This window comes from Gaeumannomyces tritici (genome assembly GCF_000145635.1).
Source record: "Gaeumannomyces tritici R3-111a-1 unplaced genomic scaffold supercont2.1, whole genome shotgun sequence".
Lineage (NCBI taxonomy): Eukaryota > Fungi > Ascomycota > Sordariomycetes > Magnaporthales > Magnaporthaceae > Gaeumannomyces > Gaeumannomyces tritici.
The window spans coordinates 5,141,924-5,161,676 of NW_008804545.1; the positions used below are offsets into that span (position 1 = coordinate 5,141,924).

General features: G+C 56.9%; 8 protein-coding genes across 8 annotated transcripts; 3 read left to right on the forward strand and 5 right to left on the reverse strand.

Moving 5' to 3' along the window:
* Positions 1-499: 499 nt before the first annotated feature.
* GGTG_01635 (hypothetical protein) lies at positions 500-6,967 on the reverse strand. The gene is made up of 4 exons (XM_009219402.1): positions 6,067-6,967; positions 1,157-6,007; positions 1,021-1,082; positions 500-943 (listed from the first exon to the last, which is right to left on the reverse strand). The coding sequence occupies exons 1-4, from the start codon at positions 6,421-6,423 to the stop codon at positions 916-918; spliced, it is 5,298 nt and encodes a 1,765-aa protein (XP_009217666.1). The 5' UTR covers positions 6,424-6,967; the 3' UTR covers positions 500-915.
* GGTG_01636 (hypothetical protein) lies at positions 6,832-7,222 on the forward strand (the record flags this gene model as incomplete). Its single annotated transcript, XM_009219403.1, has 2 exons — positions 6,832-6,944; positions 7,012-7,222. 2 exons carry the CDS (start codon positions 6,832-6,834, stop codon positions 7,220-7,222), a joined length of 324 nt encoding a protein of 107 aa, XP_009217667.1.
* Positions 7,115-9,371, reverse strand: GGTG_01637 (SET1 complex component swd1). Its single transcript, XM_009219404.1, has 2 exons — positions 8,717-9,371; positions 7,115-8,654 (listed from the first exon to the last, which is right to left on the reverse strand). Exons 1-2 carry the CDS (start codon positions 9,073-9,075, stop codon positions 7,610-7,612), a joined length of 1,404 nt encoding a protein of 467 aa, XP_009217668.1. The 5' UTR covers positions 9,076-9,371; the 3' UTR covers positions 7,115-7,609.
* Positions 9,271-11,099, forward strand: GGTG_01638 (tRNA(His) guanylyltransferase). The gene is made up of 7 exons (XM_009219405.1): positions 9,271-9,358; positions 9,436-9,515; positions 9,623-9,844; positions 9,927-9,971; positions 10,057-10,318; positions 10,390-10,494; positions 10,572-11,099. The coding sequence occupies exons 2-7, from the start codon at positions 9,502-9,504 to the stop codon at positions 10,791-10,793; spliced, it is 870 nt and encodes a 289-aa protein (XP_009217669.1). The 5' UTR covers positions 9,271-9,358; positions 9,436-9,501; the 3' UTR covers positions 10,794-11,099.
* Positions 10,402-11,826, reverse strand: GGTG_01639 (hypothetical protein). Its single transcript, XM_009219406.1, has one exon. The coding sequence runs from the start codon at positions 11,605-11,607 to the stop codon at positions 10,924-10,926; it is 684 nt and encodes a 227-aa protein (XP_009217670.1). The 5' UTR covers positions 11,608-11,826; the 3' UTR covers positions 10,402-10,923.
* A 140-nt stretch (positions 11,827-11,966) lies between these two features.
* On the reverse strand, positions 11,967-14,266 carry GGTG_01640 (hypothetical protein). Its single transcript, XM_009219407.1, has 2 exons — positions 13,110-14,266; positions 11,967-13,047 (listed from the first exon to the last, which is right to left on the reverse strand). Exons 1-2 carry the CDS (start codon positions 13,696-13,698, stop codon positions 12,209-12,211), a joined length of 1,428 nt encoding a protein of 475 aa, XP_009217671.1. The 5' UTR covers positions 13,699-14,266; the 3' UTR covers positions 11,967-12,208.
* A 505-nt stretch (positions 14,267-14,771) lies between these two features.
* GGTG_01641 (eukaryotic translation initiation factor 4E-1) lies at positions 14,772-17,123 on the forward strand. The gene is made up of 3 exons (XM_009219408.1): positions 14,772-15,495; positions 15,572-15,646; positions 15,768-17,123. The coding sequence occupies exons 1-3, from the start codon at positions 14,821-14,823 to the stop codon at positions 16,254-16,256; spliced, it is 1,239 nt and encodes a 412-aa protein (XP_009217672.1). The 5' UTR covers positions 14,772-14,820; the 3' UTR covers positions 16,257-17,123.
* Positions 16,967-19,744, reverse strand: GGTG_01642 (2-succinylbenzoate-CoA ligase). The gene is made up of 3 exons (XM_009219409.1): positions 18,922-19,744; positions 18,544-18,839; positions 16,967-18,466 (listed from the first exon to the last, which is right to left on the reverse strand). Exons 1-3 carry the CDS (start codon positions 19,229-19,231, stop codon positions 17,153-17,155), a joined length of 1,920 nt encoding a protein of 639 aa, XP_009217673.1. The 5' UTR covers positions 19,232-19,744; the 3' UTR covers positions 16,967-17,152.
* Positions 19,745-19,753: the final 9 nt, after the last annotated feature.

Here is a 19,753-nt window from a genome sequence, read left to right on the forward strand (position 1 = left end):
GAGAGAGAGAGAGAGAGCAGAACAAGAGGCGAGTCGCTTCGAGGCCCAAGGCTTGCGAAAGGTCGGAGCACGAGAAACCACTGTCGGTGAGAGAGAAGAGCAACTAGTCCGGCGCCAAAGAAGTCGTCGCGGGGATGGAAGATGGTTGTAGCGAGCTGCTGCATAGGGAACAACGGCGCGTTGCCTTGAGACCGCCCTACTCGCGGCGGCCAACTGGTCTTGTCCAGGTCTCTGGCCATCCGTGATCCAGTCGCTCTCTTATCACACAGACAGGCCAAAAACGCAAAGGTGAGGGGGCGGAGAGATGGTCAAAGTTCATAGTGTTCATTCACTCATGCATCCGGATTTGATTTGGCTCGATCAGGTGCTGCATCTGGGATGAGAAGGCAGAGCGGGAAAGGCGAATGGTCATCAAGAAAATCAGGTGGGAAACGTGGGAGTCAGGAAAGAAGTCAGAGATATCTCCGTGAAGTCAGGACAAAGAACGGCCGCGAGGAGACAGCGAGACGAAGATGCACCCTTGCTGTATTGCGCTGGGTACCGCGCCTCCATACGTCATAATGTACAGTCCAAATCGTCTTGCAGACACCCTCCTGGCTCGTGGAGAACGCTTGATGCTTTTAGTTCCCCGCCCCTGTCCCCCCCACTCAGCGACACAAATCATCTTCCCGGGTCGTCTCCAACCTGTCCTCCTTCCCGCATATCGACAGTCTCGGGCTCGTGCAATTTTGGTTGGGGACTTGAAAAAAAAAATTGGAGAGAAAGCCTCTCCTCCACATCTAATGGCCATGTTCCCAGCCATGTTCTATGGTCACGGTGAGAAAAGAAGTTTGGGAATCTTGAAAGACGCGTGAGAGCGCCTTATACATTATGAAACAGGTAACAAGAGAAGAAAAGAATGTCGACAGGCGGCAGCTACTCATGTCCTGGAGAAGTCGGTGAGCTGGAAAATGACGTTAGTGACACTTTCAATCAAGCACATGATAATATGTGATACGGATTTTGGGGCCAGAAACATACTATGAGTCCTGGTTTCCACCGGCCCCTCGCCCGCCGGGAGTTCTCGGAGAAAAGGTTGGAGACTGCAAAGAGACATGTGTCAGTCAGATTGTTCGGCGTCATGAACACCAGCAGGAGAGGCAGGCCTGTCACTTACACTAGGCGAATAACCAGGGCTGGTGGGCGACTGGTTCTGAGCAGGCGATCTGTGGAGAGCAGGGCTTGTGGGAGAGTAGGCGCCAGTCGGGGACGTGGGAGACCATTTCGGCGATGCCGGAGAGTAGTTTGGTGATGTGGCATGAAGGTTGGGCGACGCCGGGCTGTAGCCTGGACTGACGGGCGAGTAGGACGGCGATGTCGGTGAGTTGAATTGGTTGGGCGACGTGGGCGAATAGTGCTTGGCACCACCACCACTGGGCGAGGCTGGCGAGTAGCCCGGTGATGTTGGGCTGTAGCTGGGACTTGTCGGGTTGGTGGCGCGGAAACCGGGAGAGGAGGGCGAGAAGGACGGGGACGAGGGGCTGAAGCTCGGCGACGAGGCATAACGACCCGACATGTCCAGCATGGGTGACGAGGGCGAGTAGCCAGCGCCAGGGGAAGCCGGCGAGTAGCTACCGCCGTAGTTGGCGCTGAAAGGCGACGTCGGAGATGTGCTGAAGGGGCTGGTGGCCCTGGGGCTGGCGCCGGCGCCGTAGGGAGTGTTGAGGCCCCGGAACGGGTCGCCATAGGCCGTCTCGAAGCCGCTGGGGGAGTCGGAGCCGCCACTCACGATGGGCGAGAAGCTGCCCATGGTGGGTGAGCCCATGCCCAGGTAGCCCGAGTCGGCCATGGGCGAGCCCGTGTCGTAGGGAGTGGCCGCGCCCTCGGCCTGCGAGCCCTTGATGGTGAGGCCTGGCATCAAGCCCATGCGGGAGTTGTCCGAGATGACCGTGTCGAGCATCTTGGGGTCCAGCAGCACATCAAACGCGCCTGTGCCCATGGGTGCCAACTGTCCAAGCATGACGTTCTCCGAAATTCCTCGGCAGTCGTCCAGCTCGCCGATCGACGCCGCCTCGAGAAGGATTTCGACCGTCTCCTCGAACGAACAACGCATCAGGGCACCCGTGTCGGCGCGGTTGATGCCGTGTCGCGTCACCGCCGCGATGCTGCCACGGTACGTCATGACGTCGACCAGCAATGCAAGATGGCGGTGGTTGACGTACGAACCGTCGAAAGCAAGCACCTGGGTCAGCTCTCCCAGCAGCGCCGTTCGCGCCGCCTCGATGCCCAACATCTCCACGATCTGGTGGAGGTCGTTGGTGCCAGACCGGACCCGGTCGACACCATCCACAGCAAGTACCGGCCGGAGCGACGTGCCTTGTGTATCAAGGTACCATTCCTCGCACTCGGGCGCATCCTTGCTGTTGAGCAGCGACCCGTCGGGCTTGACGAAGAGCTTAGTATCCTTGTTCAAGAAAGCTCGCTCGATTCCGGGCACACCGCGCAGCGTCAGCGTGTCCAGCATGTGCGACTCGAGGCGCTTGAGCATGACATCATCCTCAATACCACCGCCGTCGCCGTCCTTCTCCGAGTCCGTGTTGACGGCGCGCATGCGGATCACCTGCTCGGGCGCGTTGTTGTCGCTGTGGATCACCACCAGGTCGTTCGAGTACTCGCTCTTGATCCGAGCCGCCACATCCTCAATGCGCAGGCCCTTGTCGAGCATCTTTTGTCGATCCAGCGTCAGACGCAGCACCCAGCGCGACTGGAAGTCAGGCTCGTTCGCCGACTCCTCGGGGATGAGATAGTGGCCGTCGATCGTGTCTTGGTCCTCCTCGATCGTAGTGCTCCTAATCTCAGGGTCGTAGTAAATCTCCGTCATGGCGCTAACCGACCGCAGGTTTGTGTGCTCGACCAAGCTACGCAGCGTCTTGGCGTGCTCTTGAATCGGTTCCGGGTAGAAGTCCGGGTCGAGGCGGACGATCATACCTGGGGTCTTGATGTCCTTGGACACGTTGAGAATTTCCTTCAGACGCGGAACACCGAGTGTGACGTTCTTGGACGAGATACCCGTGAAGTGGAACGTGTTGAGCGTCATCTGCGTTGCGGGCTCACCGATAGACTGCGCAGCGAGCACACCCACCATCTCGCCGGGGCTGATCATGGACCGCTGCCAGCGACTCTCCATCTCGCCAACGACGTGGTCAAAGGCAATCTTGCTCAGGCGCTCCCGCACCGCCAGGCGCTTGAAGGACAGCCGCGAACGAAGCTGTGCCTTGAAGAGGATGGACGAGTTGTAGTCGGCCTCCTTGGAAATCTCATCATCACCACGCACCACCACCATGCGACTGAGAAAGCCCTGCACTGCCGGGATGACGTCCTGCGGGCGAAGGTCGCTGCGCTGCGCCGAATCCAGCCTGAATAGCTTCTTGGCGTTCTCGATGACGCGGTTCACATTGAGTGGCAGCTGCATATCGTTGTCGTCCTTCTTCTTGTAGTTGATCCGGCGCACAATCTTGCGGTCCTCCAGCACGGCTTCGTACTCGGCATCCAGCAGCTGCTGTGCCACGGCATCGCCAAAGATCTCGTTGCCGTACTCGAGAGCGTTCAAATCGTTGGTGCGGCTCTCACTCATGACATCCATCTTGAACATCGCATCGAACTGGGCCTGCGAGCAGTTGAGGTGATCCATCTTCTGCTTCTCGATGTGCATACCATCGAGGCCATCCTCACCATAGACGAACTGGATGATGTCGCCAAGAGAGTTGCGCACAGTACCGTCGTACTTGGCGCTGACATCTTCAAGTGCCTTGACCAGACGTCGCTGGATGTAACCCGTCTCAGCTGTCTTGACGGCCGTGTCGATCAGACCTTCGCGACCAGCCATGGCGTGGAAGAAGAACTCGGTTGGTGTCAGACCACGCAGATACGAGTTCTCCACGAACCCACGTGCCTCCGGCGAGTAGTCGTCCTTGGTGAAGTGCGGCAGGGTCCGGTATTTGAACCCAAAGGGAATACGTTTGCCCTCCACAATCTGCTGGCCCACAAGTGCCGTCATTTGCGAGATGTTGATGGCAGAGCCCTTCGAACCGGACCTCGACATGGTCACAGCGTTGTTCAGATCCTTCAAACTCTTCTCGGTCGTGGTACCAGCCTTCTCACGAGCCGTGTTCAGGGCCTTGGAAACCTTGCTCTCGAATGTTTCGCGGATGTTCATGCCGGGAAGGGCCTCGAGGGTATTGGTTGTGGCAGCCTGAGTGAGCTCCGCGACCTCGGTCTTCTGCTCAGTGATGTGCGCCTGGATCTTCGCGATGGTTTCCTGATCCGGAATCGTATCACCGATACCAATGCTGTGGCCATAGTGCAAAAGCATGTAGTTGACCACACGCTGGCAGCCGTTCAGGAAGGCCATGGCGCTGTCTGGGCCTTGTTCGTTGTAGCAGATGTGGATGATGCCACCCGAAGAAGCGCCGACGTTCTTCTTGGTAAGGAGACCGTACATGAGCTCGCCTGACTGGATCATCAGGGTGTCATCGTTGAGAGGGTTGAAGTCGTTGCCCGTGTGCGTCGTGACAAACTTGGGGATGATCATGCTGATAATCTGCTTGCCGGTCCAGCGGGGCCGCGGGCGCAGGATGCAGGGCATGGGGATGATGCCGTCCCAGTCCGGTACCCAGAGCATGATGTTCATGACATGCTCTTTGGTAAGAAACACATCACGTCGACAAAGCTTGTAGCAGCCTGCCAGTGTGTCCTGGACGATACCCATGAGGGGACTGTTGCGCTGCGGCGAGACGATGTTGAGAGGCACCATGCAGAGTCCGCGCACCTCGGCGCGCGTCTCCTCGGTCTGGGGCACGTGCAGGTTCATTTCATCACCATCGAAATCGGCGTTATAGGGCGACGTGACCGAAAGATTGAGTCGGAAAGTCGAGTAGGGCATGACACGGACTCGATGGCCCATCATGGACTCCTTGTGCAGCGACGGTTGACGGTTGAAGATGATATAGTCGCCCGTGAGTAGATGACGCTCCACCTTCCAGCCATACTCGAGTGAGATTCCGTTGCGTCCCTTGACGTGACGCAGGTCGATACGGCTGCCGTCGCTCCTGATGACATACTTGGCGCCAGGATGTTCATTAGGCCCATTCGCAACGTATTGGTGCAGGCGGCTGATGTTGTACGGCGTGACCGTCTCCGGGTAGGACAGGGTGCGGGCAATGCTCCTCGGCACACCGACCTCGTCGAGAGAAATGTTGGCATCACCTGTGATGACCGTACGGGCCGAGAAATCCACGCGCTTTCCCATCAGGTTACCACGCAGACGGCCCTCCTTGCCCTTGAGACGAGCGCGGATAGACTTGACGGGGCGACCACTCTTCTGAAGCGAACGGGGGACGGAAGCGATATCGTTGTCCATGTACGTGGCGACGTGGTACTGCAACAGCTCCTCGAACTCGAGACAGATGTGGGCAGGCGCACCGTCTTGGATCGCCTGCTTCACGTTGCCGTTGGCGCGGATGATATCACCGAGCTTGTAGGTCAAATCGTCTTCGTTGCGCATTCCTGTACCGGTGCCGTCCATCGAGATGCTAGGCCGCACTGGAGGGGGCGGCACAGGCAGCACCGTGACAATGAGCCACTCGGGGCGCGCGTAATCCTTGTTCAGGCCCATATTCCACATGTCTTCTTCCGAGATCTTCTTGAGAACAGCGTGGGCCGTCTCGGGCGTGATGGGCTTGTCTTTGATTTCCTTCTTTTGGGCAGTCTCCTCGTCGTTCGTCTCGCCTTTCACCCTCGCGAAAAGTGCCAATGCCTTCTGGCGGATGTTTGGGTGTGCGCTGCCGCATCCGCCATGGGGAACCTTGGTGACTTGAGGTTTTGAGGATTCGAAGCCATCCTTGTCGCCGCCCTTCTTGGTGGTCTCGTTCTCACAGAACTTCTTGTCCTTACACATAGCCCAGACACGGGCGAAGCGCACCTTGGGGTCCCGTGTCCGGATGGCGTCCAAGAAGCCTTCGTCGTTATCCTGTAGCGGGCGTCAGCACGAAAAAAAAACCACAACAGGCGGCGCCCAGTCAGGCTAACCTTGTCGCATAGCAGCTTGCCGCACTCGTGGCACACCATCTCCAGGATCTTCTTCGTTTTCTTGATGAAGCCCGGATGGTACACAGGTTTGGCAAGCTCGATATGGCCGAAATGACCTGGACATTCCGACATGGAGTTGTTGCAAGTTTTGCACTTGAACTGCCGGTCCACAGAGCCAAGAAGAGGGTCGTTCAAGCCACCCTCACGAGGCTTCGTGCGGGTGTCGTCCATAGCCTCTGGGTACTGGATGTGTGCGACACTCATGTTCTTGGTCTCCTCGGGCGACAGGACTCCGAACTGGATCTCCTCAATCGTCTTGAGGGGAGCCGAAGACGGCTCGAAGATAAGGTTCGCCATGATGACGATGTGCGCGATGGATCACAAGATGAAGAGTGGGATGAAGCGCGGGGAAGTGATTAAAAAGTGGCGTCGCGATGGCCGAAGGAAATCGCGCGAAGTCGCGACAGAAGTGAGCGAAAAGTGAGGAAAAAAGCGAGCGGTGCGGCAAGGAAAAATTAAAATGGTCTAAAACCCGGCAGCTCCAGCGCAAAAATCGATCAACAGACTGCGATAGTCAGTCGCAGTTGTCGCGCTCGTCGTATCGGTCGCCTCTGGGAAGACGAGGCCTCTCCGCTCACAACGGAGGCGCCCCGAAGGAGCGAGGCTTGGATGATGTCGCCTCCTCCACGGTCGCGTTAATCGCTCGGCTCGGGAATGTGTCGCGAAAAGCGGTTCGATCGGTCGCTCGTTCGTGGGACGGCCAAGATGTCCGGTCCGGTGTTCTCGATCCACGACGCGGGCGGCGCGGCGTGCTGGTCGAGGGAGTGCGAAAAGATGTGTTGGGTTTGGGCAAGGGAAGGAATGGTGGAAAACCTCACGTCGTTCTCTTTCGGAGACCACAACAGGCAGTCGCTGCTTTGTGCCAAGCCACACTAACCCTATTAGGATTCGCCCCACCAAGGACTTGACTCCTTTCTTTTTCGCCGACTCGAGTGGGCCTCCTCAGGCTCTCAGGCAGGAACGTCCGCATGGAGGCTTCTATTGGAGGTACGAAAAAGTACTTCAGCGCTGCGCGACGTCGGGGTCCGACGCGACAAATTCGCGTTACGCTCCACCGCAGCAGATGTGGGGATGTACTCTCATGGGAATCTGCTAAGTCTTGCGCAGTAGATCGATTTAAGCGCGATAGTTACTTTTAGACACCAGGCGTTCTGACCACCCACTCCACGCATCTCGGTCACCCAGGCGCATTCCAAAGGAAATGGGGAAAAGACCACTCACATGCCAGTCTGAAAATACTGTGCTCCACTCGCATTTCTCGCTTTTTCTTTTTCGAGGCCACCACACGCGACGATTGCTCCAGGCAGATAGCTAGGTACACCTCGACGAAGCATTCGGTCATCCTGTGAATGTCGTTGGCGATGATCACATTTCGAATGGACTGGAGGAACGCCTGTCACGCATACAGACATCATAAATGAGAGTGATGCCAGATACAGTCGCAGGTGAAATGCAACCTGCGATGCCAGAGACGCTAATATCTCTAGCCCTTTTTCCTGGACCTGGACTTGGCGGTCGTGCCTTTCTTCGCCGTCGCCTTGTCCTCAAGCCCATTCCCGTCGCCCTCCCCCTCGCCGGGGCTCCTCCGCCGCATGGTGCCTGTCGATACGGCGATGAACTCCTCCTCGCTGTCAGATTCGCCCAGGTTATACAGGATGGGCACCTGGAACGATTCCTCGTCCATCTCGCCGTTCGTGTGCACAGCCAGTACCTCGACATCCTCGTCCTCTCGGTCCAACCTGCGCTTGGCGATCACTTCCTGTTCCAAAAGATCAAACTCGTCCTCCTTTTCGGCGTACTGCACGTTCTCTTCGACCTCGACGAAGTCTGGTGCTAGCGCCGACCAACGCTGCGGGCTCGTAACGGACCAGATGTTAATGCGCCCTGTCTCCAGCCCGCATGCAGCTAATAACGCCTTGTGGGGGTGCCACTCGATCGTGCCCTGCTCCTCCTTGGTGCCCTCCAGCATGCGCACCAGACTTCCATGACCCCTCTCCCAAATATATAGCTCGTGGTTGTTGTAGGTGGACGCCGCGACATAGTCGCCGGTCGAGCTAAAGGTAACATGGTTCCACTGCAACCTGTTGACCACGTCCTGGAACTTGTGCTCGTCCACCAGTTGGATCGTGTCTAGATCCAGGTCCTCGGCAGACAGGTTGGGGACGTGGAAAGTCCTTATAATCCTGTCCTGTGCGTTGAGTAACAAGATCTTGCCTGAGCGTGATAATCGCATTGTAGTGATGACGCCCGTGCAGGGCTTCTTGGAGAAGACCACGTCACGAGTCCGGGAGTCCACGATGTTGATCCATCCTTTGCTCGTGCCCGCTATGATGTGGTCGCCCGTAGCTGTGTATATGGCGACTGTTGTCATTTGCTTGCTGTCTTCTTTCGCCCATTTCTCCTTGAGCGTCTGGTCGTCGGTCTCTGGTCGCTTCGGCTTCGAGGGCAGTATGTGCTTGACTTCGATCGGGTCTGTTGCGTCGACAACAACGGGCTGGTCTTCGAACACGGAGGCCACAAACTGGTAGCTGCTGTCTTCTTAGCGCACGGGTCGGCGACGAAAATAGCATTTTTTTTTGGTGTAGCCTACCGGTCGCGGGGGTTCAGCTCCGCGATGTAGACGGGCGCCCTAAAGCGCACCTCGCGATGCCTCTTGCCGTTGCTCAGATCCCAGATGATGGCCTTGCCGCCCTGACATGCCGAAAGCAGGTACCTCCCGCATCTAGACCAGCTCAGAGAGGAAACGCTCTTAGAGTGTCCCCTCAGCTTGCGAGCGACTCCCATGGTGTCGAGATCCCACACCACAACGGCGCCATCGACTCGGCCGGAGGCGAGGTAGTCGCCGGTGCGGTTAAACCGGAGGCATGTCGCATGGCCAGATCTGACCGTGTTGGTGATGTTCTCGGGGTAGTCCTGCAGCAGGTAGTCGTCGGATAGAAGGAGGTTCATGGTCGCAGTGCTGCTCTGAGGGTTGGCGGGCAGCTCCTAAGTGCCAGCTCCGTCAATCGATGCGTGGGCCATGCGCGTCAACGGTAGGTTGCCTTGCCCTCGCGCGTCTTGGGGCGAATTTCAGTGCTTTTGGAATGGTTGCGTAACTAGAGCTAGTGCGGGGCGTAATGACCCCAGTCACATATGGCGGGGCGACTTTGGGATCAGCCTTGGCTGCATTTCCTCCTTTAATCACCTGTCATGAAAGCTTCCATATATATTGGCCAAACGCCTTATGGATGTTGTATGTCTCTCCGTTTGTGGCGCTATCCTAGCTTTCCCGTGGGCAAATCCCATCTTGACCACGAAGACAGCTTACAGGCAAACTAGCACGTGCGACTCCGTCTCCAGCGCAGAGGCTAGCTGGTGTGACGAACCCAAATCGGGATGGCAAACTCCAAGTGAGGACTAGGCCTCATTCACAATTCCATACACTCGGGGAGGAGTCCTTCAAATGGGATCAGCAACAATCTCCGCTAACCCTCTCGATTTCTAACCCTTTGCCCAGGTTTGAATATGTGAGGCTGTTCGAGCAGCCGGACAGTCTGCTCCCCAATACGTGGGTCGTCGTGCGTTTGGACGGACGAGGGTTTACCAAATTTGCCACCAAGTATGGCTTCAAAAAGCCCAACGACAAGCGTGCTCTTGACCTCATGAATGCTGCAGCCAAGTCGGTAATAACAGAGCTCCCTGAAATCACTATCGCTTATGGTGTCAGTGACGAGTTTAGGTACGACTGCCACATCAGGGACTTCCTCTACCGTCCGCCATCCGCCGGAGCAGCCTTTGTTAACCACCTAGTTCGGGGATAGCTTCGTCTTCCACAAGCACTGCGCCTTGTTCGACAGGCGTTCGAGGTATGCGAAGGCGGCACTGCCGGACACCTAACTGGAGCGTCTTGGTGCGAGGTTGCTGAACACTCTTCTTTCCCTGTCCTCGTAGCAAGCTTGTTTCGACTGTTGTGTCAACCTTCACTTCCTATTACATATACTACTGGTCAACCTACTTCCCGGAGACGCCCCTGTCACCTCCTCTACCGAGCTTCGATGGGAGAGCAGTCTGCTATCCCAGCGTGCAGAATCTGAGGGACTACCTCAGTTGGCGTCAGGTCGACTGCCACATCAACAACCTCTACAACACCACATACTGGACCTTGATCCAGCAGGGCGGTCTTGATGCCCAGGCAGCGGAGAGGTCTCTTGCGGTAAGCGGATTCTTAGGCATTATTAGTTGAGTTTGTCATGAAAATCGAGCACCAAGTAACGCAGATCGCAGGGTACTTTCGCTGCCGACAAGAACGAGATACTCTTCTCAAAGTTCGGGATCAACTACAACAACGAACCTGAGATGTGCAAGAAGGGAAGCGTCGTCTTCAGAGACGTGAGTCTGAATCCAATTATCACCCAGGTATCTACTGTGACGGCACAATAAAACATTCGTTCTAACTCCTTGCAAAGTACAAGTTGGAGGAGCCGGGAAATGGCCAGGACAAAATACAGGAGGCAGAAAACCTCACGGAGCCCCCCAAGGAATCCAAGACGCAAGCAGAGAGCAACAAGAAGAAGCGTGCAAAAGCAAGGGTCACGGTTGAGCACATGGATATCATCAAGGATGATTTCTGGGATAGGCGTCCGTGGTTACTCTCCAACAAGCCTGGGGAGATCCCCAAGGAGACGTAGGGTGTTGCTCATGGAAAGATGTATTCTCGGTCGTGGCTCATTTCGTAAAGAGTGCAGGCCTTTATAATAGGGCCATGCCTGACTTTGCGGATAACTCGACAGAACTATTTATTCGGGGGTTTGGGTGATCTCAGCCCTCGGACCCCTTGCGGCGCTCAGTTTTTCTTTTCCTCTTGGCTTCCCTCCTGGCCTGTCTCTCCTCCTTTGTCTCGAGCGCCTTCTTGTCGATTTTCCTCCTTCTCCTAGCAGTAAGGATCTCCTCGACGTCTAGCGCCCCGCCAGTTGACTTGCGGGCTTTCTTCTCGGCCCGTTCGCGTCTCCGTTGTGCACGTCTCGCCTTGCGCTCGCTCTTTGTCTCCGGCAAGCGGGGGCCGCCGCCCGCATCGGCGCCGCTCTCCGACGTGCTCTCTGCCGTCGCGGATGTGTCGCGTGGGGTCGAGTTTCCGGAGGAAGACGGGGACGAGATGGTGCCCTTGAGCAGGCCTCCCCTGACGAAGGACGCGTACAGGCCGTATGCGCCCGTGTACCTGGCGGCGGCCCCGCGAGCCTGGATGGCGTTGAGGGCGCCGCGCTGGACCGTCTGGACGACGGTGGCGCCCGTCTTGCCCGTGGTGTCGAGCCCCTGGAGCTGCTGGTCGAAGGCGTTGAGCCACCACTGGTCGCTGGTGCAGTGCTCCTTCTTGCCGATACCGAGGGTGTTGTCCTTGCGCGATATCAGCAGCGGCCGCGCCAGGCCGGCCGAGTCGTCGCTCGGGTGGAGTGTGTGGCCGTGGCCGCGCCAGCCCTGCGACTTGAGCAGCGCATGTGCGTCCATCGGGAATGCCTGGTGGTTTGTGGCTGTGACCTAGAGGGTCCGGGTGAGTCGGTGTGCGAGTGATCGCAGCCGGTGTGTCATAGCACGGATGTGGTTATCATTTTCTTCTTCGCTTTGGCTGAGTGCCTCCTCAGGATTCAAGGCCGCGACGACGCCTTGGATTTTTTGGAGGTTGTTTGCGCCATGTACCTCCCAAAATTTTTGGCGAGTTTAGCAAAGAGTCCCCGCACCAGACCCACATTTACATTTGCCTCGAAGACCTCGACTCGCCTACAACAGCAGCGTCAAGTCACTTTCAGGGGCCCAATTAGCGGTCTTGGCGATACATATATTACAAGAAATCCAACATGGATCTCTCTCCCTAGGCCACCCTCTTAACACGCCCCGTGCATTGAACCAAAACACACTTCCAAACTCCGGGTAAGAAAGAAATACATTACCAAGATGGAAGCCAACCAAGAGAAAAAGAATGGGAGCCAAAATACAAAACCCACGACAAAGGAAACCCTTTCTCCTGATGCTGCCCATCCGCGGTGAGACATGAGAAGAGCTGGAGACGGAGGAGAAACCGCCAACCTTTGCTCATGGGAGGCCCATACTCCTAAGGACCAGCAATAGGTCCGCCAAAAATTGTGCGCAAGCTACCCCCGATGATCTGCAAAAGGCCCCCTATGACAGCGGCGATGGCCCACCAGACGCCATAGGAGATGTTGTAGAAACCCCGTAAGAGAACGTTGTTGGGAGAGATCAGGGCGCTCAGGGAGATGACGGCGAGAAGACCGAGCGTGGGAATAAGAAAGCTGCGGGCCTGGTCGATGCGATGCGTCGTTTTCTTGGACGATAGCACGTGCTCTGTCAAGGTGGGCTTCCGTTCCCACATCTCGCCCTGGTCATCCGACATGCCATAGTAATAGGCCACCTCACACCTGGAGACCAGGGCAACGCGCTGGCCATTCTCTGCGCCGTAATGTTCGACACTTCCGAGGGGCTCGTGGCGCTTGATCTGGGGCCAGGCAATGACCTTGACCTTGGCAATCCGCTGATAGCGCCTGCTATCATCGTTTCCTTGACGCATATCGTACTTCTGCCCCTTCGACTTCGACTTCTGGTAGATGTGCTCCGGCTCCAGGTGACTGTAGTCAAGCTCCCACTTGTCTCCCGGCTCCGGATACTCGATGTGGAAGATGGTGTGGGACAGACGAATGCAGATGGAGAAGTAAGCGGCCTCGGCGATGATGTCGTGAAGCTCCTGGTAGATTACCATGAGGCCAGGCCACTTCTCCGTCGGCGTCTGTTGACCTTGGAAGTTGATCAAGGGTAGAAGGAGGGAGGTGACCTGGTAGGCCAACGCATCCACCCTCGGCCAGAAGTTGGGTGAAAGCAGGTCACCTCCCAACATATCTCTGACGATCTGAGCGCGTCTTTTAGTCCGTTTGAATCCTATGATGCTGCATTAGCTACCGGAACCACCTCCCAAAAGGTGAACAAACAGGTAGGCATACCGTCGTCAGAGAGTGTGGCCTCATCGTGGGCCCGGAGGAACCAGGTTTGCTGATCCGTCGCTCCCCACAAAAGCTCGTTGAAGACATTCTCGACCAAGACTTTAGAGATGATCCCGGTCACGAGACATGCCCGGTGCGTCTTGTCCTTGAGCACATGGTCCCAGCCTCCAACGAGAGGGTCCTGACGCGAGAGCTGAGACGCAAAGCTGAGGAACTGAGGTGAAAGCTCAGCGTCCGCCCAAGGGGAACGACCCATGGGCAGGCGAAAGTTGTGCTGTCCAAATCGCCTGACAGAGAAAGTGTAGGTCGCCCAGTACAGGTGCCTAAAGGTCTCTTCAAACCAAGAGTCCTTTCTCTCCCACTCGGCATGTGGTAGTGCGATCTCTATCCTCGTCGGCGTGTAACCTGCGAGATCATGATGAAGTGTTCGAGGCGTGAAGTAGACATCGGTGAGGGGGTTTGGAACCCAATGGCTCAGCTTGATGCCGAACTGCGCTACCCAGTCGCTCGACTGATGGTCTGTCCGGGCCTCCCAGAAATATTTGCTGGCTTCCTGGTGAGGGCCTTGGTCCTCGTTGGTGGCTGCCATGGCTGGACTCCTGTTGTTGCTTCAGGTGATTTTCTTTTGGTAATATCGATGCGCACCTACCGTAGTGGTCGCCAGGGGGCATGACGGGCATCTCGTGTATAAATGCGCACGTCGAGTCCTCCATGTGTTCATCGTTTTCGGCATCTTTCCTTTGTTCCCAAAGACGCACCAGACAGACGAGTGGCTCCGAACGCAAACGGCTCCCTCTGAATAGTTAGGAACCAAAATTTACCGGCAAATTTCATTGTTGGCTGCACCAAGGTGTCGCTCATTGAGGTTGGTTTTTCGTCCAGTTGGTGATATCCTAGCAGGATGAGAAAAGGGGCGATGGGTTGTGGAATGCATTACGCTGGGGCACTTCACTCTAGACGAAAACGTCTTCGAGTCCGAACAAAGGCGGCACGCATTCAAATCCAATTAGGTTGCCCGCGGACATCTGCCTGAAAGCTCGCACACAGACATAACCTTGGGACTTGGAAGTGAACGCGCTGGGCTAACACTAAGTGACTGCGCTAGCCAGGCCGCAAACGCGTTGTCTCATCTGAAATGATGATGCGACTGGTGCTTGAGTGCACCATGGCGTAGCGGGACCAGTTCTAAAGCTGAATGCCAGGGTTGTTTAGGGATACCGCGGGGAACAGAACCCCCCCCCACTCACTTGTGTTTGGTCGAGCTGCTACCTGCGCCGTCACGAGGTTCCATGGCAGCAGCGCCGATTACATGAGGCATCAGTTTGCGCGATCAGACACAGCCTTTCAGTACGGAAGGCCAGCTTGCATACACATACCTCTATATGGATACCTATCGAGTATAGGTACTTAAGAGGCAGATCAAAGATCACAAGTGGTTACCGTTGTCGTGTGAGCCGAGTCCATCCATGCCACCTCCTGTGCTCCTTACAGCTGTGGTGTGAGTGAGTGCAGGGCGTGCATTGATTGATTGACAGGAGGAGCCAGCGCCGCAATGGAGTTTGGGAGACGTGGGGGATGGAGTCCAGGGTTAGGCAACGACGGCCCCACTTTCGCCTCTGCCCTGCTTCAACTTGGCTCGTCCCTCCTCCCGTCCTGCCATCGCAGTTGCGCCCACGCTGTTGCGATCGAGCAAAAAAATCATCACTCGTGCATGGAGCAAACCTTGCAGACTTTTCTTCGACCATTTTTTTCCCTTCCCCTTTCCTACCCCGACTTAGCCTGGCGCATAAGTCAAGTCAAACCGCACCTTCCTTCCTCCACAATAACATCTTGCCGTGACAAACCACAAATAGCCACGGTCACTGCTGATTCTTTGCCCACCTCAACTGCCTTCGATTCTCTTGCATCTGTCGGGCCTTCCTGCTCCCGCGGTTTCCGGCCAAACGCCGCAGTCTCCCTCGGCGGATTGATTGCCCCACCCACGCGCCTTCTCCCACCAAAAACGACTCTCAGCGAATTTGCGCCTTGCATCAACCAAGCCGCCTCCGAACCTCCGCTAGAAAGGTGGCCAAACGCAGCCCGCCCTTCGCCCGTCTCTTCTCGACACCCCTTGATCCTCGCTGGAGAACTGGTCCAGCACTCTGTCCGCTCTGCGCATCATCGTCCCCGCACCGAATCTCATCGCCCTCGCCCCCGTGTGACCACAAACATGTCCACCCAGGTCGACCTCTCGACAATCCCCATCTCTCCTGATGGGGACAACGGCCCTTCGTCCTCTAGCGTGGACAAGGAGATCACAGTCTTCCACGACCAGAACAACTTCAACGTCAAGCACCCGCTGATGCACAACTGGACTCTGTGGTTTACCAAGCCTCCTAGCGGCAAGGTTCGTTCTCCAGCTGCCCCTCCTCGCAAAAACACTATTAAGGCTCCGTGCGGCCATTGACACTTGTGCGTTCTAGGGCGACAACAACTGGAACGATCTGCTGAAAGAGGTCATCACTTTCAACTCGGTCGAGGAGTTCTGGGGTATCTATGTAAGTGTCTCGTGAACGATGGCTGTACCTTGCGGCCTACCTATGCATGGCCTGCAAACCCCCTCAGAGCCATGTGCTCCTGTTGTATGCACCTTACTTACATGGCATCTGCATACGGTAGAACAACATTGCCCCCGTCTCGGAGCTGGCGCTCAAGTCCGACTACCACCTGTTCAAGGAGGGCGTTCGGCCAGAGTGGGAGGACTCTCAGAACAAGCATGGCGGCAAGTGGTCGTACAGCTTCAAGGATAAGCGCAGCATCGGCATCGACGAGCTATGGCTTCACACGATGCTGGCCGCCATCGGCGAGACCCTGGAGGGGGAGGATGACGGCGAGGTGATGGGCGTGGTCGTCAATGTGCGCAAGGCTTTCTACCGTGTCGGTGTCTGGACACGGTCCACCGGCAAGTCTATCCCTGGTCGCGGCGAGGGTGATGTTGCTGGCGGCAAGGGCCGTGCACCCGAGAAGAGTAAGGGCATCCTCATGGATATCGGCAAGCGTTTCAAGGAGGTCCTCAAGCTGCCGCCCAACGAGATCATCGAGTTTTCGGGCCACAACGATGCCGCCCACAGCGGCAGCACGGGGGCCAAGGCGAAATTCACCGTCTAAGACACGTCCCGGATGAGCGATTGACTCTTCGCACCCTGCTTTGAGCGTGGCCCGGGGCTGGATGGATCATGTGACTGTTCGTCACCACCCGGCTCCGATCTTATATCATTTTTCTCTTTGCTTTTTGACCAAAACTCAAGGTTTCTGCGCAAGCTCATGTCTCCTATCTCACTGCACAATTAGGACACACATACCACCCGGGAATATCAATTTCGAGGGCTTTCACTTTTCACGGGCTTTTCAGCATTGTCCATGCACTAACCGTGTTCTTGTTTTACCCCCATCCTCCTTGTTTTCTCACTCCTCATTGTATTCCCCGCGATTCTATCTCTGGATCACTTGGATGTGCTGCTGGATGTCTGGCTTGACGAGACGAGGCGACGAGAATTGCGAAAAACAAAGCATTTAGCAGCCTCCAAAACGCCGAGGTACCGATATGGGAAAGGGCCATCCACTCAGGTGTCTAGGCGTTGCGTGTGCGCACCTACCAGGTAGAGGCACATATGTAATAGGGGACTAGGGCGACTGGGCTTTTTTTTTTCTTTTTTGCGCGCTGTGATAGCTGAAGTTTAGCAAACACTCACACTCGCATGGTGCGATGAACTCGCAAGAAAGCCGGGAATGTTTCATCTTCAACGATATGCGCTCACCGGGCACATTGTGCTTTTCCCCATGGTGCCAGCGGACGAGGCTCAAGGCGAAGTAAAAGAGGAGACTGGACAGGTAGCTATCTGCCCGTGTTGAGATCTTCTGGAGTAGGTAACTGCCTACCTTTAGACACAAAACAAATCGGTTGAACATTCTAGCTTACCTAGTTCTATCCAAGTATTTTCATCTAACCCTCGATATTGTACAAGCAACACCCGACTTGTCTGTCACAACGAAGCGCGTCTCTACTACATCTCGTCGCCGCTAAAATCGTCCTGGAAGACGGCCTGGACGAGCTGCTTCTTGTTGATCTTGCCCATGGCGTTGCGCGGTATGTACTCGACGACCCGCATGACCTGGGGGATCTTGTAGCTGACTAGGCGCGTCTTGAGGGCGCGGCGCATGTCCATGGGCGTCCACTTGGCGCCCTCGGGCACGGTGTCCCTGTCCAGCACGATGACGCATCCGACCTTTTGCCCCCACTTGCCCGACGGCACGGCGCAGACGGCCGCCTCGGCCACCTGGGGGAGCGACAGCAGCTCGCGCTCCACCTCGAGCGCCGAGACCTTTTCGCCGCCCGACTTGATGATGTCGGCGCTCTTGCGGCCCAGGATGAAGTACATGGGGCCTTTCCTCGTCCACTCCTGGCCGGGCGAGTCGTTTTCGCCGGCCCCGGGCACGGGTCTGCGGACCGCCACATCGCCCGTCTTGAACCACTTGCTGCCGGAACCGTTGGTATGTCCGTTTACGTGGCCGTTGGCATGCCCGTTCGTGTGCGTGTCGCCATTGGCGGATTCCTCCGACTTGCTGCCGTCATAGACAAACTCCTTGGCCGTCGCCTCGGGGTTCCGCCAGTACTCGGCAAAGACGGTGGGCCCGCGGAGTTGGATCTCGCCGGCGCGCTCGCGGCCGTCCTGGTCCAGCTCCTCGCCGGGCTGGATGACGACCCCCGTGTCGACATCAACGAGACGGGCCTCCACCGATGGCAATGGCCAACCTACGCTGCCGTCGACACGGTCGGCGTTGGCAAGGCCGCACGAGAGCGCCATACCAACCTCGGTCATGCCGTAGCGCTCCAGCAGGACGGTGCCGCCCGAGAGGGCGGCCCAGGCTTTCTTGATGGGCGTCGGCAGCGCGGCCGACCCTGAGATGCTGAGGCGCATATTGGCTGGTGACACAGCGGCGCGGCCGGCCTCCTGAAGCTCCGGCGTCAGGGCCTTATGTGTCGCCAGGAGGCGCGAGTACACAGTGGGCACGACCGTGAAGAACGTGACCTTCTCCGGGCTCGGCTGAGCATCGGCGGTGCCGTTTGTGCCATTGGACTGCGCTGCCTGGGGAAGAAACGGTGCCGCCAGCCGACGCCACACAAAGTCGGCATTGAAGGGGAAGAGAAACTCGACCGAGCTTCCGGCCATAAGGGGCGCAAACACAGCATTAATAGTACCATGGATATGGTGTAGTGGTAGCGCGTGCAGAAGGCGGTCGGTGGACGAATACTCCCAAGCCTGGAGAAGCGACCTTGCCTGCGCCGTCATGACGGCCTGTGGCAAAAGTACACCTTTCTGATGTTTTAAAGTCAGTGGCAGTGTCCCCCTCCAACCCTGCATGTCTTGATTGCGGTGTGGAAACGCAGACTTACGGGCCTGTTTGTAGTGCCAGATGTGTACAGCATCATACCGGCGCCGCCAGGGTTGGTGTCATCCAGGGAGACCTCTTCATGGGCCGACTCCGTCTCGAACTTGGCAAGTTCAAGAAGGGCTGGCTTGGAAGCAAGCCCGGTGGCGAGAACATCCTGCGCCTTTTGGGCAAACTTGGCCGATGAAAGGAGAAGTGTGGCCTCGCTATGGTCCAGGATGTACTGGAGCTCTGGAGGCGGGAAGGCCGGTGCCAGGGGCACAGCGATAGACCTCGCCGCAAGAATGGCAAGGAGGGTCACTGGAACGACGGGACGCTTAATATTCCTGCGTACAATACACGATAAACCAAAAGCTGACGTTGGACTGCAGCCCTTACTCACCTATATAGTCGTAACTGTTCTCTACAAGGAAAGCAATGCGCTCGCTGTCCAGGTTATCCTTCCCGGAGGCGTCATAGAGCCGGTTGCGGACCTTGCAGACGTCGGCCAAGAGCCCGCCGTACCTGAACCTCCGGCCGGACAGGGAGTGGACGACAGCAGTGGAATCCTTGTCATACTTGCTGATGGCTTCAAATATGGGCAGCTTGGGCAGCGTGGACGCCATCCTGAAGGAGCAGCCGGCGAGGGGTCTGTGAAGGGGTCTGAGAGATACCCGGGAGAGAAAAAATGTTGGGAATCTGGGATTCAACATTGCGGGCAGCAAGGGGAGCTCCCATTTAAGGAGCGGGTGTGGGGGCAATCAATAATATGGGGGCGGGCACCCTCGGGGGAGGGCCGTGGAGGGATCGCAGGGCGTGAGCGGGAACATCAAAGCCACTGATGCTGCCGTCGGGGTTGCTGCTGCATTGGCCTGGCTCCACGGAGAGAAAGGCGGGCTGCGGCGCTTGGGCTCGGTAGCGCCTATCGGGCCCGCCGTTTTTTGGTCTGGGACGCACGACCGGCATCGAGGTGGAGCGAGTGAGTTTGCAAGAACTGAGGTGGGCTCTAAGGCCTGATGGACCAACATTGGAGCCGGCAGGTGCGAGCTTCCATTTGTAATTGGAGAATTGCGTTTCTTGCGTTTCTTTTCACGGCCTGAGTGATGGACAGCCGGCCTGTATTTCCATGTGTCCGCTCGTTGTTGGGCAAGTTGAGTTTTTCTTTTGTTTCTTTTTTTTCGGGGTTCTTTCAGGTTGATAGGAAATTTTGCCGTCCCATCTGGGCAACCCTCGAT